Source organism: Pezoporus flaviventris, unplaced genomic scaffold, assembly GCF_033815535.1.
Source record: "Pezoporus flaviventris isolate CSIRO_AGI_PZ_B2104156 unplaced genomic scaffold, CSIRO_AGI_Pfla_v1 ptg000083l, whole genome shotgun sequence".
NCBI lineage: Eukaryota > Metazoa > Chordata > Aves > Psittaciformes > Psittacidae > Pezoporus > Pezoporus flaviventris.
Window position 1 is genome coordinate 9,404,532 of NW_026892631.1, and position 17,715 is coordinate 9,422,246.

The 17,715-nt window shown below is 55.4% G+C and overlaps 1 protein-coding gene across 1 annotated transcript; it reads left to right on the forward strand.

The window, feature by feature from the left end:
* The first annotated feature begins 329 nt into the window (after positions 1-329).
* On the forward strand, positions 330-16,921 carry PYGB (glycogen phosphorylase B). The gene is made up of 20 exons (XM_061475584.1): positions 330-607; positions 2,913-3,014; positions 4,555-4,633; positions 5,427-5,530; positions 7,357-7,488; positions 9,626-9,737; positions 10,758-10,840; positions 11,744-11,887; positions 12,187-12,279; positions 12,407-12,553; positions 12,670-12,833; positions 13,137-13,251; positions 13,924-14,025; positions 14,166-14,313; positions 14,632-14,690; positions 15,000-15,141; positions 15,346-15,553; positions 15,784-15,918; positions 16,005-16,071; positions 16,308-16,921. The coding sequence occupies exons 1-20, from the start codon at positions 365-367 to the stop codon at positions 16,458-16,460; spliced, it is 2,532 nt and encodes an 843-aa protein (XP_061331568.1). The 5' UTR covers positions 330-364; the 3' UTR covers positions 16,461-16,921.
* The last annotated feature ends 794 nt before the right edge of the window (positions 16,922-17,715 follow it).

Genomic DNA, 17,715 nt, shown 5'->3' on the forward strand with positions numbered 1-17,715 from the left:
AATCTCCCCTCTGTCAGGTTAAAGCCATTCCCCCTTGTCCTGTCCCTACAGGCCCTTGTCAAAAGCCCCTCTCCGGCTTTCCTGTGGGCCCCTTTAGCCATCCCCATCCCCACATACCAGCCAGCGGCCGGCGCCATCATGGCGGCACCACGGTCCCCTCCGCAGCCCCGCCGGGGGCGGGCAGCCGCTCCCCTCCCGGGGGCCGGGCCTGGCGCCGGCCGTGCGGGCCCCGCCTCGTCCCAAGGCAGCGGAGGCGCAGGCGCGGCGGCTGCGGCAGAGCCCGATCCCGATCCCGGTCCCGGTCCCCATCCCTCTTCAGAGCCCGGTCCCGCGGCGGAGCCGCTGGGGCGGTGTTGGCGGCAGGATGGCGGCGCCGCTGAGCGACGGGGAGCGTCGGAAGCAGATCAGCGTGCGGGGGATCGCGGGGCTCGGGGACGTGGCCGAGGTGCGCAAGAGCTTCAACCGGCACCTCCACTTCACCCTCGTCAAGGACCGCAACGTCGCCACCCCTCGGGACTATTACTTCGCGCTGGCCCACACGGTGCGAGACCACCTGGTGGGGCGCTGGATCCGCACCCAGCAGCACTACTACGAGCGGGACCCGAAGGTGAGCGCCGGGGACGGGGGCATGGCGGCTGTGCCTTCCTTGCGGGCATCCCCTTGCTGTGGCCCGTGTCTGCTTGGGCATCACCGCAGCCGTGGCTGCGGCCCTTGTGCGCCTCTTCCCTGTGGGCATCACCGCGGCCGTACCCTTTGCACGCACCCTGCGGTGGCTGTGCCCCCCGCGGGCATTGCACGCATCCTGCCAATGGCCCTCACCTCATGTTGGTTGTGTGCCTGTGGACCTTGCCCCAGCGATGCCCATCACACACGTTTTGCCGCGGCAGTGTCACCGTGAGCATCACCACAGCCACATTCCTCATGCAGTTTGCCGTGGTTGGGTCCCCCCCAAGCTGCCCTGCAATCCTGTCCCCCCCCTCCAAGCACTCTGTGACCCCCTGTGAGCATGTCCTCTCATGGGCCTTGCTGCTGCCATCTCCTTGGCGTGCTTCCCCATGGCCATGACCACCACAGCAGTGTCCCCTGTGGGCACTGGACACATCACCTCCATGGCTCAGCACATGCCATGGCCTGGCTTCACTCCTGCAGAGCCCTCAGGAAGCTCTGCTCTGAGGCTGGAGCCTCCCTTGCCTCATGCACCCCAGACAAGCTCTCTTAGGTCACCAAGCCCTGTGGGTTGGTGGTTCCTGGGGCACTTGGCCTGCTCCCTCCTCTCCTCCCCACTTGTCAGGCAGGGTGGTGGTGCTGGGGGCTGCAGGGTGTTAATCATCCTTAATCCTTTTTCAATTCAGACCATTCCAGCACTTACCTGGGGAGCCCCAGAGGGCAGGTGTGCTCTAGGAAAGGCACACGCCTCCCAGCCTGCAGGCAGCTGCCTCCTCCAGTCAGCTATGTTCTTGGGGTTATGAGTATTGCCTTGACTCAAGAAATCACACTTTGACACCAGTTTACAGCTGCACACATACTGGGGGGTAGCAGCAGTGCATGGAGCTCTTGCTACTCACACAGATGTGCTCTGATCCGTATTTCTGCACTAACACTAGAGCTTGTACAGGTCCTGTAAAGGCTAAGGGGAGCCTGGAGAAGGTTTGCTTGCCATCCCTCTGACTTGGATTCACACAAGAAACACAGCTCTGTGGAAGGCTGAAAGGAGCAGGGCTGGGGCAGCTCTGCTCTGGAGCCAGGCTGCGAGAGCTGGGCTGGTTCAGCCTGGAGAAGAGAAAGCTCTGGGAAGACCTTAAAGCAGCTTTCAGTGCCTAAAGGGGCTACAAGAAACCTGCAAAGGGGCTTTTGACAAGGGCCTGCAGGGACAGGACAAGGGGGAATGGCTTTAACCTGACAGAGGGGAGGCTGAGATTAGGCAGAAGTTCTTCCCTGTGAGGGTGCTGAGGCCCTGGCACAGGTAGCAGAAGGTGTTCCTGCCCATGGCAGGGGTTGGAAGTGGATGATCTTCAGGATCCCTTCCGACCCAAACCAGTCTGTGATTCTGTGATTTACACAGCTGTGCAATGGTTTCAGTCTCTACAGCGAGCCCCAGGGAGCAGATGGACCCTTTCAGACTCCCAGCAGAGGTGGCAGAGTGGGTAATCCTGCTGCTTAGCAGGAAAAGAGCCCAGCTACGATGGAGAGATTCAGGAGGAAGCATTATTTACAGTCAGGCTGGAGCTGTGTTAAAGATTCCCATTGATTTCTAAAAATACCTGCGTGAGGGCAGGTTTGCCCAGCCTGCTCCTCATGCCACAAACAGGTTTGCATTACCATTCACAGCACAGGCACAGCTCCCGTCAAACCTGGAAGGTCCCCACGGAGCAGCCTTGCCTGTCTTGCCAGGAACCCTGCCACCAGCAGGACAGTTTATTTATTCCACAGGGTGAAACGTGTGTAAAACCCGGAGTGGAGGGAACAGGACCCATGGGATAGGGAAATGACGTTCCTGAACGGTGTGCACAGGGTCCTGGGCAGAGACTGCATCAGCTTCATCTCAGCACGGGCAAACTTCAAAAGCCCAACCTGAACATCACCTCGGGCGAGCTCGGTGTGTATAAATACACCATTCAGCATCCTCCAGAGCTCTTGCCCTAAGTTAATTAGGGAAACACTTAACAGGCAACAAGTTTTCTCTATAGAAGGCTGTTGGCAGGGAGACGTGCAGCCCAAGCTTGGCCCGCATCCCACGTGAGATCCTTCTGACAAACAAACTGCGGTGCATGGTGTTCGGGAGCAGGAGCCAAGAGCTGCTTTGGGAAGATGTCCCGACCCTGGCAAGCACTTGGCTCTGCTCTTAATTTCGAGTGACTTTGGTGAAAGCAAAGTGCTGTGCTGTGGGTAAGTGTCTCGCTTTGCCTCCCCAGCGCATTTACTACCTGTCCCTGGAGTTCTACATGGGCCGCACTCTGCAGAACACCATGGTGAACCTGGGCCTGCAGAATGCTTGTGATGAAGCCATTTACCAGGTGAGGTCTTGGGGGTGCTGGGGTTCCCATGAGGAACTGGTCCCACTTTGCCACGCGGAGGGCTGGTTACCTGTATTTCTCAGGTCTCCCTCCTCCTGAGTTTTTTGACTAAACAGAGCGAGGCTTGGGTGAAGCTGAGCCCCAGGACACCAAATTACAGTTCACACATGTACACATCTGTGTACACAACAGTGCTGCCAGATGCAAGTGAGTCACTGGGAAGGAAGAAGGCGAGGGGAGGGCATTGTTTGCTTGAATTAAAATGTTATCAGAGTTCAAACTGGGAAAAGCACAGCTAAGTACCATGAAGCAAACCACAAGCAGTGGTGAGTTGGGTTTGCACCCACCTCTCCAGCAGGACAGTGACCTTTCTGAAAGAGTATGAGATTTTGGGCTTTCTTACCCAAGAGTTTTATTTCCCCATCTCCTCTTCCCCTCCTTCCACTGCACTGATCCATGTTACACTTGCTAGCAGAAGCTGGGCTCTGGCACTGTCTCTCAAATGAAGTGCTACAGTTGCTGGTGAACCATCACTCTCCCTGCCAGGAGATGGGAAGGGCTTTCCAGGGAGGGACATGACACCTTTCCTCTCTGAACTATTGTGCCTCAGAGGGCAGGCTGGCTTTTTCCAGGGAGGATCTTCAAATCCCTTTACAAGGCACTTTCCACACGCTGGTTTGGCCCGACATGCAAGCAGAGGCTTTACTCGCTGTAGCCTCTGACATGTGGAGCTCATCATGGGATGAGCTTCCAGCTGGGATAGAAGGTCTTGTACCCAGCATGGCTCTGTCACAGGGAATCCGCCTTGGTTTTTGGGACCCCATCACACTGGGCATGAGGCTGTCCCAGGCTGTTGCTGCAGAGCACTGAAGTGCTGGGGAGCAGCTCAGGCAGCAGCCATGGTGTTGTCCTGACTCCCCGCTGTCCTCCCTGGCACTGAGGTGAGATCTCTTGGCTCCTGAGGACTGTTTGCTGCCGGCACACCACTTAGCCTGCATCCGGCAGCAGTCCCTGGGCTGGAGAACAAATGAGATGGAGCAGAACAGCCACTTCCAGCCATGGCCTGCGGTCACGGAGCTGGGCAGCAGGTGGGGCTGCATGTGGGAAGGCCCAGGGCATGATGAACGCTGCTGTAACCAGTGGCTGTGCTCTCCCTCAAGGACGGGGCGGTTGGGAGCAGGGGGGCAGTGTGTGTACCCGGACATGACTTGGCTGTTCGCCGTCCTTTCTCCAAGGGCGAGCTCAGTGGAAGGGCCTCCTGGGCTGCCAGGAGATGAGTGTTTGTTTGAGGTCTCTAAGGAAACCTCGTCCATGGGAAAGCGACGTTTTATAATGAGCTAAATTGTTTTCCAGTTAACTGGACTTCCCAGGGACCAGGGGCTGGTGAGATGCTTTGTGGGGAGAGGGAGATGCAGAGACCCATGTGGGCTTCGTTTCCCATGGTGTGGGTTGGTTTGGGATCTGTGTGTGCCCTCCTCCGCAGCCCCAGGGCATGGCCTTTGGGCGATGACATGTTCTGCTGTGGCTCTTTCCCCTGTAGCTGGGTTTGGACTTGGAGGAGCTGGAAGAAATAGAAGAAGATGCTGGGCTGGGGAACGGAGGACTGGGCCGCCTGGCAGGTAAGCTGGGGAGAAGGGAGCCCCCTCCTCACACAGGGGGCATGAGTTGGTGTGACTGGAGGCACCACAGCAGCACGGTGTGCAGACCACCTCAGCCCCCATCAGCAGTGTGCTGCCCTCCTGCCTGCTTCTGGCTGGCCAGAAATGAGCCCCCTCCCCAGGGAGGACACCCTGGAGGTGCAGTTGTGTAGTCTGCAGCACAGCAGACAGGGCTCTGGCTGGAAGAGGCTGTCTGGAGCCTTTCTCCTCACCTCCCCGTGAAATCTCTCACTTCTCACAGGCACCCAAGCAGCTCTCATGTGGGCAGATTGTTGGCAGCTATTTCTGTCTGCCTGTCCCACAGTACTGCTGGAGACAGGAGCTTCCCAGTGCAGGAGAAATGCTGGGGCTGATCTTTACCAGAGCTGCCCCAGACTGAAGGCTGGAAGGGTTTGCTTTGAAAGCAGTCATAGTGCAGTAGCTGGTGGAACAGCAACTTGGGGTCAGAAGCCCTGCTTTACTGGGCAGGCAGGCCCAGATCAAGCTGTGGGCACCTCAGGCAAGTCTAGAAGTGCTCTCAGTGTCAAGGCTGGATTTGGGGTTTCGGTGGCCTGTGCTTGTCATCAACAACTTTGGGGTGTTCCTGGTGGCTCAGCAGGTTTGCCCCTTCTGCATGCACATTTCCTCTGAGTAATAGATGTTTCCAGTGGCACTGGTTGTGGCAGCTTCTCACTCCCATGTGCAGCAAGCTGTGGCAGGGACAGCAAGTGAGGGATGAGGTTCCATGCAGCATGACCATGTTCTGCTCTTCCAGCTTGTTTCCTGGACTCCATGGCCACGCTGGGGCTGGCGGCGTATGGGTATGGCATCCGCTATGAGTTTGGTATCTTCAACCAGAAGATTGTCGATGGCTGGCAGGTACGTGAACAAACTCAAGTCATGGAATCACTGACTGGTTTGGAAGGGACCTTAAAGCTCACCCAGTTCCACCCCCATGCCACAGGCAGGGACACCTTCCACTAGACCAGGTTGCTCCAAGCCCCATCCAACCTGGCCTTGAACACTGCCAGGGATGGGGCAGCCACAGCTTCTCTGGGCACCCTGTGCCAGGGCCTCAGCACCCTCACAGGGAAGAATTTCTTCCTAATGTCTCATCTCAATCTCCCCTCTGTCAGGTTAAAGCCATTCCCCCTTGTCCTGTCCCTACAGGCCCTTGTCAGAAGCCCCTCTCTAGCTTTTTTGTCAGCCGCTTTAGGCACTGGAGCTGCTCTAAGGTCTCCCCTTAAGGAGCCTTCTCTTCTCCAGGCTGAACCAGCCCAGCTCTCTCAGCCTGGCTCCAGAGCAGAGCTGCTCCAGCCCTTGGAGCATCTCCGTGACTTCCTCTGGACTTACTCAAGCAGGTCACCCTTTCTCCTTCTGTGTCACACTGTGGTGGTCACCTCTGCCTGTGGACAAGGCCTCACCACACAAATGACATTGCAGTGCCTTGACCTGTTCATAAGCTGGATGCATGAGCCCAAAACCTGATGCCAAATGTGCTGCCACTTCCTACCACTTGTGCTGACCCTTGGGCTCTGACTGCCTGAACAGAGAGGAGTGCTGAGGGTGGCGGGGTGCCCACGTGGCAGGCACTCACCTGGCAGCGCATGCTTATCATCAAATCATACGATCAGCCAGGTTGGAAAAGACCTTTAAGATCATCAAATCCAAATGTTAAGTTGGACTTAAGACTTAGCTGTTGGAGACGTGGCTAAACACTTCATGAAGGTGTCTGATGGAGGATGAATTTGAACGTGATGGGACACATGCAAGTGCTTGGAGTGCTGCTGCTTCTGTGGGTTCCGTGGGAGATGCAGTGAGGGCATAAACAGGGACTGTCCTGTAGCTTTAATGATCATAACATTTGCAAGTGAATATAGGCTAAAAAATCCTGCCCCCGCTGGCAGTTTTCCCTAGTGTATATCTGGAAGTGGTTTCCATTAGGAGACTTGCCTTGCTTCTGAGCATAAAGGACCTCTTCTCCCTTTAAAATAGCTTTCCATAAGTCAGGAGGGTGAGAGGTTTGAGGGTTGTTTTTTTCTCCTTCCCCACAGAGAGGCTGCGATTCAAGGCCCTATAAATGGTGAACACAGGGAACAAAACGTCCCTGTAATTGGCTTAATGTTGCTTAAAAAAGAACAGGGATGGTGGTAATGCTGGGCTGTGGCTCGGACCTGCCCCCCTGCCTGGCACAGCAATGCCTGTGGGCACAAAGCATCTCTCCTCACCCTTTGGGGTCTGGTGCACATAAGCCTTGGTGGCTCTGCTGAACTCACTCCCATTGCTGCTGTTTGAGTGGAGAGGAGAAATGCTCTCTGGCAGAGGGCAGAGCAAGACCTGGGTTACAGGGGGTGGCTTGTCAGGAACAGCACGGATTGCCTTCTAGGGAACCGCATCCCCCATCTTCCACTATCAAACTGGATGTAAAGAACTCAAGAGAGGCTGAGTGCAGCAGTCTGTGTTTGCAGCAGTTTGGATGGTTTAAACCTGTACAGCCTGTAAAGGCTGATGTATTTATACCAGCTGCCATGTAGTCATCCGTGGTTTGAAAAACCCAGCTGTCCTCTAGAGGCCTCTGCACATCCATTTTTAAAGTCAGCTTACTAAAGCTTTGCTTTTAAAGCTTTGCTCTCCCTTCAGAGAGCCTTGTTTAGCCTTCACTCGAAGACAGGAGCCATCACTCAGACTCTCTTTGCCCCTTGCAGGTGGAGGAGGCCGATGACTGGCTGCGCTACGGCAACCCCTGGGAGAAAGCGCGCCCAGAGTACATGCTCCCCGTGCACTTCTATGGCCGCGTGGATCACACCCCCGAGGGTGTAAAGTGGGTCGACACCCAGGTACCAACATCTCCTGCAGTGCTGGGCTAGGGAGGATGGACCAGGGGCACAGGGCACAGTCTGTCCCTTCCTGCTGGGGGATCAGACTTTGCTTTTCACCCAGCAGAGCAGAACCCTCTCCGCTGCCCTTGCTGAAGGTGACTGTGTGCTGGAAGCATGGTTTCAAGTCTCCAGTCTGCTTGGAGGCTTTGATTTGTGGTGGTGTGGAAAGCAAATGGTTCTTCAGCCTCCCACAGCTGGGGAGGTTAATGCTGTGCTTCAGGAGCATGTGCCTGCTCAGAGCACAGGCTGATGTGTCCCAAGTGCATTCCAGTCTTACAGCTGAGAAAGCAAGCTTTAGAGAGGCACAGATTTAGTAAGAGGATAGAAAATGTTTCAGCCTCTCCTGTCTAAGCACTGCTCAGGATGGAGGGAGGAAGGACAATGATTTCTCTGGGATTCAGGGACATGACTTAGCCTGTCCCATGATGTTCAGGGGTCTCTCAGCCTCATGAATTAGCTCTGTCTGTCCCAGGAGCACACAGTCATAAAGCCAAGCCATTTTATTCAGCACTAAGAACTGAAGCTCACTTGCAGAGTTGCTTAGGCCTGCTCAGAGGGGAAGCAAACCAGATCCTTTCCCAGGGACCCTGGTTGTCAAGTGCTGTGCAGTCCCAGGACACACAGAGTGCAGAGGTTCAACACCACAGCCTTGTGAGCAGCACAGAGGTACTCTGCCAGAGACATCACTTGGGGACTGAGCCCATTGCCTTTCGGTGTGCTCATCTCCTGACCCCAGCAGTAGTCCGGGATTTCAGGGTTCCCAAACGGTGCAGTGAAACACTGCTTCCTGCAGGGAGGTGAATTTTCAGATAAAGCCATCAAGGGAACAAGTTGGAAAGGCTCAAAAAAGCCAAAGACGCAGTCTCCCAATATAGCATCACTCAGCTCATGTGATGTGCCCCAGTCCCGTGGCTCAGGCAGGGTGGGCTTGCTGCCTGCTTCCATGTTCGGAGCTGGTGATGGCAGCTGTGAGAGCCTGAGCTCTTGCTGCTTCTCCCCAGAGAGGAGGTGTTGCTGATGCCAGCACAAGGAGACTGTTGAGGGCCAGCGTGCTGGTCTGCGTGCTGCCCTGCGAGCACAGCCCCTTCCATTCCCTGCTGCCTCTCCCATCTTTCCTTGCAGGCAGCCTCTGGCTGTGGCTGTCATGCCAATACACACTGACTTGTTAAGGAGGGTGCTGGTTCCTTTTGCCAGTGTCAGAATGGTGTCCCAGCCTCTGTGCTGCAGGATCAGGGCCTTGCTCTGTAAGCACCATTCAGCTTTTCTGGCATAAGCCCTCAGCCTCTGTGTTCCAGGCTGAGATCGGGGTGCCTTGCCTCGCTGCTCAGCAGGGCTGGAGACATGCAGATGTTGGCATAGGAGTGAGCTGGAGCACACAAGCTTGGTAGCACACCCATGGCCTGCCTGGCTAGTGTGATCTGAGCTGGGAGCCCCAGTGTTACTCCCTGTAGCTGTGTGTGCAGCATCCTGATGCTTAAGCATCATCCTGATGCACTAAGAGCTTCATGCTCATGTTCACTTTGGGTGCTGGAGAGCTCAGTGAATTTACCCAGGCAGGTTCAACAGACCTTGAGCACTGGATGAACTGTTCTAGGAATGGTGCTGGACTAGGGTTTGGTTCTGGCAGGCTGCAGGAGGCTAGCAGGCAAGATTCAGGATGTGGAATGTATCCCAGACGGAAACTCAAAGGTCCCAGTTGCCCTGGCCCTACCCCAGCACAGACAGAATTGCAGTGGCTGGCTCAGGATGCTTGCAGTGCTCTGGTGAGTAACTCCCAGGAATGCCTGTTGGTGTAGGAAGGTCAGCAGGTTTCTTGCAACTCTTTTCACATATAATTGATGGGCTTTTAACTCCAGTTTGTCAGTAAAGCTCCAAACAGCTCTGCTTCTATTAATGCTTTGCCAGTGGGTGCTGGAAGTGTTCATGATAGCAGTGCTCATGAGGCTCAGCAAGTGTGTTGTAGTGAGGTGAGATTCTTACCATAGCCGTGAGTTGTCTGTGTCCTCTGGATTCTTCCTGCAGAGGTCTCGGCCACTTTCCCACCTCCTCTGAGGCCAGAGTGCTGCTCATCAGAGGGAATGCTGTTCTTTTGCAGGTTGTCCTTGCTATGCCCTATGACACGCCGGTGCCAGGGTACAAGAACAACACTGTGAACACCATGAGGCTGTGGTCTGCAAAAGCCCCCAATGACTTCAACCTCCAAGAGTGTAAGTGCTATCCCTCCAATGTCTCTTTCCTGACCAGGCTGGAATGTGGTTGTGCCTGTGTGCACTGCACTCTCCCTCTGGCCTGCTTTATCCTATCTCCTGGCCAATTCCAAAATGCAATGCTATGTGCACATCCATGGGTGACACTACTTCCTGAGCCATTGTGAACCAGGACGCTCATCTGCCCTCCTTCTATCTCCATCACACTTTATCATGCTCTCAAAACCTGCTCTGTGCCTTCCCCAAATGATAGACCACCCACCGCTGCACTCCCCACATCACCAAAGGAGCTGCAAACCCACACATGCCAGGGAGGGTCATTTCTCTGCAGCATCCTCCTTTAATGCTGAAGGAGCATAGCCCATCTTATCACTGGTTTCCACTGGGTCTACATGTGACCTCTCTAGAGGATTTTTCAGGCTCTGGTTGTAGCACCGAGGAGCAGATACAGGGCAACTAACACGCCAAATGTCAGTGCTAGGCTGTTGCAGAAGGGCAAGGTTTTAGATGATGATTCTGATTCCATGCTGGCAAGCACAGAGATGTGTGTGGCCAAGCAGCCCTGCCAGGAGGACTTGTGTGGGACAAGGGGTGATGGCTCGAGTCCTCCTAATGTCTCCTCAAGTCTTGATTGGCAACTGCGAGCTGGCTTTCAGATGAGTCTTTTGTGCCCTTTAGGAGTTGAGTGTGATTGTGGTCTTTGTGCTTCTTTGCCTGGCCCCATGTCTCTTTAGTCCTCGCTTTTTTCACCTCTGGCTGCTGTCTGTCTTCAGTGTCTGTCTATCCTTCCCGATATGTCTTGAGAAGCTGCCTGGAGATTTGCCTTTCTCTTATCCTGCTCTCTCCTGCCTCTCTGGTGCCTTCACATGTATACATTTCCATTCAGATTTCAGTAACACCAGCCTGAATGTTCCTGTTACAAATCTCTTTACGGGACAAAGATGGAGAAGCCCAGTGTCGGGGACCTGCCTGAACCCCTACAGCTGCCTCAGCGCTGTGTGTGTTTCTCTTTTGCTGCAGTCAACGTGGGTGACTACATTGAGGCAGTGCTGGACAGAAACCTGGCAGAGAACATATCCAGAGTCCTGTACCCAAATGACAATGTGAGTGCCTCTCCTGCCTCTATTCCCTCCCGGTAGTGGTACTGCCTTGTGTGCAAGCACTGGAGGTCATGGCCACCTGGTGTTTATTGCTCTGGTTTAGGGGGTTTTAATGCAATAGGTTGGCCCAGTAATTCCCAGTGAACAGGCACAGCTCTGGGGGTTTCAGAGGGTCTCTGCTGGCAGCGGGCAGCTGAGAGTCTGGCCTGTAGTGTAGAGATGCTCTGTTTCCTGCTGCAAGGAGGGGAGGAAGTGTTACTCCTTCAAATTCAAGGCAGTTGCCAACTTACATGGCTGATCCTTTGCAAAGGTCAGTTGTCATTTCAGAGACTGCCATGAGGGGGGACTCGTTTCCATCTCCACTCCATTCAGACAGGATGTCTCACTGCAGGGATTGTCCCGGGCCATGTCACCCACTGGGCACTGTATCCAGAAGGGAAGAGCCTTAACTATCTAGTTGTGGGTTAGCATCTGTGCTGAAAAAGCTGATCTTCTGTGCTTTACCCCAACCCTCTCATTCCTGCTGGTCTTGTCTAATAGATCAGCATGAAGCCTAGTGTGCATGGGAGGCAGTTGGTGTGTCCAGAGACACTGCCTCCTGGCCATTGCAGCAAGCCCAAGATCTGTGGTCCAAAACCCCTGCAAAGGGTCTTGCAGTGAGGGAGGGACATGTGCTTGCTCTGTAGGAGTACCATGGATGTGGCAGGTTCTGTTGCCCTCTGGAGGCAGCTGTTTGGGATGCTGAGCCCCTTGTTAGACCCGTCAGAGGCGAGAAACATCCGCATTTGCCCTGATGAGGTACTGGAGCTATAGGCCCATCAGAGTGGACAGGAGCATCTCCAGGGGTTTGGCTGCCAGCTGGGGTGGCAGCTGCAGCACTGATGGCTTTGGTCCCTCCACTTGCAGTTCTTTGAAGGCAAGGAGCTGCGGCTGAAACAGGAGTACTTTGTGGTGGCTGCCACCCTCCAGGACATCATACGGCGCTTTAAGTCCTCCAAATTTGGCTGTCGAGATCCAGTGAGAACGTGCTTTGAAACCTTCCCAGACAAGGTGAGTGTGTGGCAGAGAGGGCCCACGGGTGTTTCAGCCAGACCTGCCTATAGTGAGGGAGAGCGGGAGGCTCAAGACCAGGTTGGAGCAATACAATACAATGACCCTGGCAATGTGAGTTGGAAAACAGGTGGTTTAGAGCAGAGAGTGAGTAGCTCTGTTCCTGAGAGGTGCCTGTTTCTGGGGTGTGTGCCATGAGAAGAGGCTTGGGGCTGACCCTCACCCCAAGCCCATGCGTGCAGGACACTGTCACAGTCCTATCATTGCCAGATCTGAGCCCAGCGAGTCTTGTGTTGCAGGTGGCTATTCAGCTAAATGACACCCACCCTGCCCTGTCCATCCCAGAGCTCATGCGGATCCTGGTGGATGTGGAGAAAGTGGACTGGGACAAGGTAAGCAGAGCTGGGAGGTCCATGCTGAACCATACAGGGAAAAGAGCTGCTGTCCTGTTCTCACGTGGGGTTTCCTTTCCCCTCCTTGCCTGGGCATGTGTGTGTTAACCTGCTGTCTGTACCGCAGGCCTGGGAGATCACAAAGCGGACCTGTGCCTACACCAACCACACGGTGCTTCCCGAAGCCCTGGAGCGCTGGCCAGTCTCTATGTTTGAGAAGCTGCTCCCACGTCACCTGGAGATCATCTATGCCCTCAACCAGATGCATCTGGATGTAAGGGGTCGGGCTGGTCACAAGCCGTGGGAGCTCAGGGGGGTTGATACGGCTGCCTTTAGGGTGGGAATGGTCCTATGGCTGGGTCACTAATGTCCCTCTCTTTCCGCATGCAGCGGGTGGCAGCTCTCTACCCAGGGGACATTGACCGTCTCCGGAGGATGTCCGTGATTGAGGAAGGAGACTGCAAGCGCATTAACATGGCACATCTCTGTGTGATCGGCTCCCATGCAGTCAACGGCGTGGCCCGTATCCACTCGGACATTGTTAAGAACTCCGTGTGAGTTGGGGGACACCCGAGGGATGCAACCCTGTTCACTCACTGGGCTCTGCCTGCAAGCCTGGGTCAGGGTCAGCTTTGGTTGCCCTAATGGGCATAGAGGCTGGGGAGACTGTCTCATGTGTTTAACTCTGGAGCTGGTGGAACCCTCAGCGTTAGAGCTGAAAGGAGTGAGGGGCAGCACAGAGCTCACGTGTGTTACAGGGAGGTCCACAGACTGCCCTGCTTCAGGAGCATGTACGGCAGGGGCCCAGCTGGAGCTCTGGGCGGTGGTGGGTGGCTCAGAGCTCGCTGCTCCTCCAGGTTCAAGGATTTCTATGAGCTGGAGCCGGAGAAGTTTCAGAACAAGACAAACGGGATCACACCGAGGCGCTGGCTCCTGCTGTGCAACCCGGGACTGGCCGATGTTATTGCTGAGGTGAGCTGCAGGCAGCTGAAGGGTGAGCCGCTCGCTCCTGGGCACCTCTTCGTGTGTCCGATGGGAGGAGCACGCCTGTTGCACGTGTAGGTGTGATCTTGGCTGGGTGTTGATAGTTGGTGAGGAAGAGTTGGCCAAAAATGTCGCTGAGATTTGGATGTGGTTCCGTGTCCTTGCAGTGACTACGCACAATCTGTCAGTGTGTGAAGTGGGGCGTCTGCAAAAGCAGGCGGCTTCACAGGCACAAAAGAGCTCCCTTGGAGCTCCAGCCCCAGTTCTGTCTGCTTTGTTTAGCAGGCCCTTTAGCACAGGTTTGTGCTCCACCCTGGGACATGCCATAGCTGAATAATGTCCTGCAATTAAATCTATCTTCATCTGCTCATCAGTTCCCCCAGCTGCCAGGAGGCCCGGGTGCACATCCTCCCTCTAAAGCTCCTTGAAAGAGGAACTTGTTTTGGGTTTTACAAGTGGCCCGTTTCCTCTGTACCTTTGGGCTGCCCGATGGCACAGAGAAGTAGCCTCACCCTAAGAAACTGTGCCCCTTTTCCTGGCCAGAGTACCTCTTCCAGTTCCCAATAGGACTGTTGCATCTCTGTTGGGGAAGCAGAGTTGTAGCTGCAGCGAAGTGTCTCAGGAGTGGGACAACATCACTCTCTTGGTTTGTTCTTCCAGAAAATTGGGGAAGGCTTTATCACAGACCTGAGCCAGCTGAAGAAGCTGCTGGATTTCATCAACAACGAGACTTTCATCAGGGATGTGGCAAAAGTCAAGCAGGTAACATGCACTGGGGGTGGCTGGGGGAGAAGAAAGCTAAAGACACCTGGATGCTTCCAGGAACATCCCAGCAGCAAATGCTCACTTCTGACTCAAGGCCTCGGAACCCATGCCTGTTCCTCATGGAATTTTCTCGCCAGGAGAACAAGCTGAAGTTTGCAGCCTACTTGGAGGAGCAGTACAAGGTCAAGATCAACCCTTCGTCCATGTTCGATGTGCAGGTCAAGCGAATCCATGAGTACAAGCGGCAGCTGCTGAACTGCCTGCATGCCATCACCCTCTACAACCGTAAGTCCTGCCTGGGCTGGTAGGCAAGGGGTGTCCTTTCAGTGCCAGGGGTCCCATATAAAAGTATGCCAGGGGGTGGCCAAGGACTCCTACGGGGACAGGGGGCTGGAACTAAATGAGGTCCCTTCCAATGCAGATTCTGATTCTGTGGCCCATCTGTGCCCAGCACAGCTCTGGTAGATGTCTCATTGGCATTCAGGGTCCTGCAGGTGTTTTGGGTCCATGGGACATGGGCTGGGATCCCAGCTCACCTCTGATGCATGCAGTAAACTCTGCCTGCTTTACCTTCACTCTGGTTGTTACGCCCTGTTCTTTCAGGTGTCAGAAGTGATCCATCCAGATCCTTTGTGCCAAGGACTATTATGATCGGAGGAAAGGTAACTTGCATTCCAGACTTGATGCATGCTTGGGCTGTGGGGATGTGGGATGTGTTCCCTTCTGTGGCTTGGCCAGGCCCACTGTAGGTTAGTCAGCATGTCTCCTGGTGGGCTCTTCAAGGAAGGCCTTTATGGACTAATGGGACTGAACAAGGCCCCATCACTCTTTCCCTGTGGCTCAGGACTTCTCCTCTCAGTAGGGTGTTTTTGCTGATCCATGTGAACAGCAGAGGCGAGGACCCGCATTGGCACCTCTCATGCTCTCCCTTCCTTAAAAGCCTTCACCATTTCTGGGCTGCTCTTCTTCAGGCAGCCCCTGGCTACCACATGGCCAAGATGATCATCAAACTCATCACGTCCGTTGGCGAGGTCATCAACAATGATCCCTATGTGGGGGACAAGCTCAAGGTCATCTTCCTGGAGAACTACCGGGTATCCCTGGCTGAGAAGGGTATGTGTGGGCTTGTGTAAGCACATGTCAGGAGCTGGGAATGTCCCAGCAGAGCCCAGAAACACGCTGGCCCAAAGAGGCTGTCATGGCAGTTCACCTGGCTCTCCCCTTAGGAGAGGCCTTAAGACAGGGCAGGGTCCCAGCCCATGGGGAGCTGCAGCACACCAAGGATCAACTGACTCCTACCTCTCTTGCACCCAACAGTGATCCCGGCAGCAGATCTCTCCCAGCAGATCTCCACAGCTGGCACAGAGGCCTCGGGTACCGGCAACATGAAGTTCATGGTGAATGGGGCCCTCACTATTGGTACCATGGATGGGGCTAACGTGGAGATGGCTGAGGAGGCAGGCGAAGAAAACCTCTTCATCTTTGGCATGCGGGTGGAGGATGTGGAGGCTCTGGATCGGAAAGGGTTGGTGCTGGGGAGTGTCCAGTGCATACCAGGGCTTGTCAGATGGGGATGCAGGTCCTGCCATGATCTCCAGGAGGGACACTGTTCTCTTTGGGCAGTTCTGGAGCAGGATAAAATGGCAGGGGGGGCTAGAGGCAGCTTCTGTCCTGGGCTGGTCAATGCCTGGCCCATGAAGGATGCAGCTCCAGGGTTGAGCATCAGTCCCTACAGCCCATCTCTGCCGGGTGCAGGTACAATGCACGGGAATACTATGAGCGGTTGCCAGAGCTGCGCCAGGCTGTGGACCAGATCAGCAGTGGGTTTTTCTCACCTCGAGATCCCGGTTGCTTCAAGGACATTGTGAACATGCTCATGTACCATGACAGGCGAGTGCTGGGGTGGGCTGCTCCTTCCCCGCTGGCCTGCGTCCCCCAGCAGGCAAAGCCTCACCTTACTCTGCTTTGGGTTTCAGGTTCAAGGTGTTTGCTGACTATGAGGCCTACATCAAATGCCAAGGTCAAGTGGACAAGCTGTTCATGGTAAGAGCTTCCCCCCCACTGCACTGCCAAGGGAACTGGGATGAGTATGCTCCTGTGGAGCCCTTCTGACAGACACCACATCATGGGCATGGCTGAGGCAGGTTCTACTGCTCTGACAGCCTCACACCAGAGTGTTTAAACCAGCCACGCGTGTGTACCCAAAGCCCTGCAAGGCCAGGAGCTGGAACATAGCTGGGTGCAGGGCCAAGTGCTGACGTTGCCTCTCCTCTTCCCAGGACCCCCGGGAGTGGACTAAGAAAGTCATCAGGAACATTGCATGCTCGGGCAAGTTCTCCAGTGACAGGACCATCACGGAGTATGCCCGGGAGATCTGGGGTGTGGAGCCGTCTGCCACAAAGATCCCCCCACCCAACCTCCCAAGGGATTGATGCCAAGGGCAGGAGGGAGGGACGAGCTCCCAGCCCAGGCGGCCTCACCTGCACGTCACTGCCCATCAGAGGAGCTCAGCTCTGCAGGGACAAGGCCTTTCCCTCAGGGGGTAGAAGGATGCTCTGAGGAGGAGCCCTGACTGAGGAACAGGAGCTGGGGGAGAGGAGAAGGGACCCTGTGTCTGCACCCCTGTGTCCAGCCTGCATGTGCTGCCTAATGCTTCTAGCGAGATGACCACGGATAAGTCTTCCACAGCCGTGTTCCATGCTTAACAAGGGCTTTCCAACTCAATCCTCCCCTCCTGCTGCATGCAGCCTCACCTGGCCTCTTTGGCCCTGCCCATAGGCAGGTTTAACCAACACACTGTGTCTGTTGCATCCTCCAGCTGGGCTGTCTGACAGCCCCAAAGCTAAGGGGGGGGCCCTTCTGATCACCCCCTTCCCCACTAATACCTAGAGATGGTGGGCTGGTGCCAGTGCCACAAGAGATGGCTTGGAGAGCAGCGACCTCCTCAGCCCAGAGCATGCCATAGCCTCCTCCCCACCTCTGTTAGCCAAAAAGCCCAGTATCAAAGCCACTCTGGCCATTTACAGCTTCCACCTGCACAGAGAGGGTTGTACCTGCCAATGCCAGTGGGGGTGCTCCAAGCAGGCTCCAAGCTCTGCAGACACTGCTGAGTGCTGTCAGGAGTTGGATGTGTATCACTTCTCTTCATCCCTCTACAGCTGGGTCGTGCTGTTCCACGTCCTCCCAGTGCTGGGGCCAGTTTAACACCGGTAGAGCTGTGTAGTGCACCAGTACTCCCTGTGTGACACAACTCATTAAACCGACCACAACACCCGCTGGTCTGACTCCGGCTGACTTGTGACTGTTCCACAACCAGGTTCAGGCCGCAGTCACCTTCCCCTGATGTGGCTTCATGGGATGGGGTCCCCTGCAGCTGGCACGGAGCTGGCACCATCATGGCCACAGCAGAAAGGTCAGTCTTGCCAGTGCGTGGAGAGGGAGCTAGTAGCAGAGGCTGCACTGAGCTAACTGTACCCTGGTGCATTGACTAGATGGACAGAAGCAGAGGTTTGCCCTGCAAATGGCACACCAGGCTCCTGTGCTGGAAATGCCACCAGCATCCCCAGAGAAAAAGCAGAGCTTGGGCTGCAGGCACAAGGCCACTGGGCTCCAGGAGAGCCCCTCACTGGCAGCAACCCCAAGGACCTGGCCAGTCCCAGCTCTTCTCCCCTGCATAACTCCCGCAGC

Excerpts from the sequence above, each read along its gene's own strand:
- PYGB (XM_061475584.1), top strand. The coding sequence starts at position 365 with ATGGCGGCGCCGCTGAGCGACGGGGAGCGTCGGAAGCAGATCAGCGTG. Across the intron at positions 3,015-4,554 it reads GTGATGAAGCCATTTACCAG|CTGGGTTTGGACTTGGAGGA; the intron begins GTGAGGTCTTGG and ends TTTCCCCTGTAG. Across the intron at positions 15,142-15,345 it reads GGTATCCCTGGCTGAGAAGG|TGATCCCGGCAGCAGATCTC; the intron begins GTATGTGTGGGC and ends TGCACCCAACAG.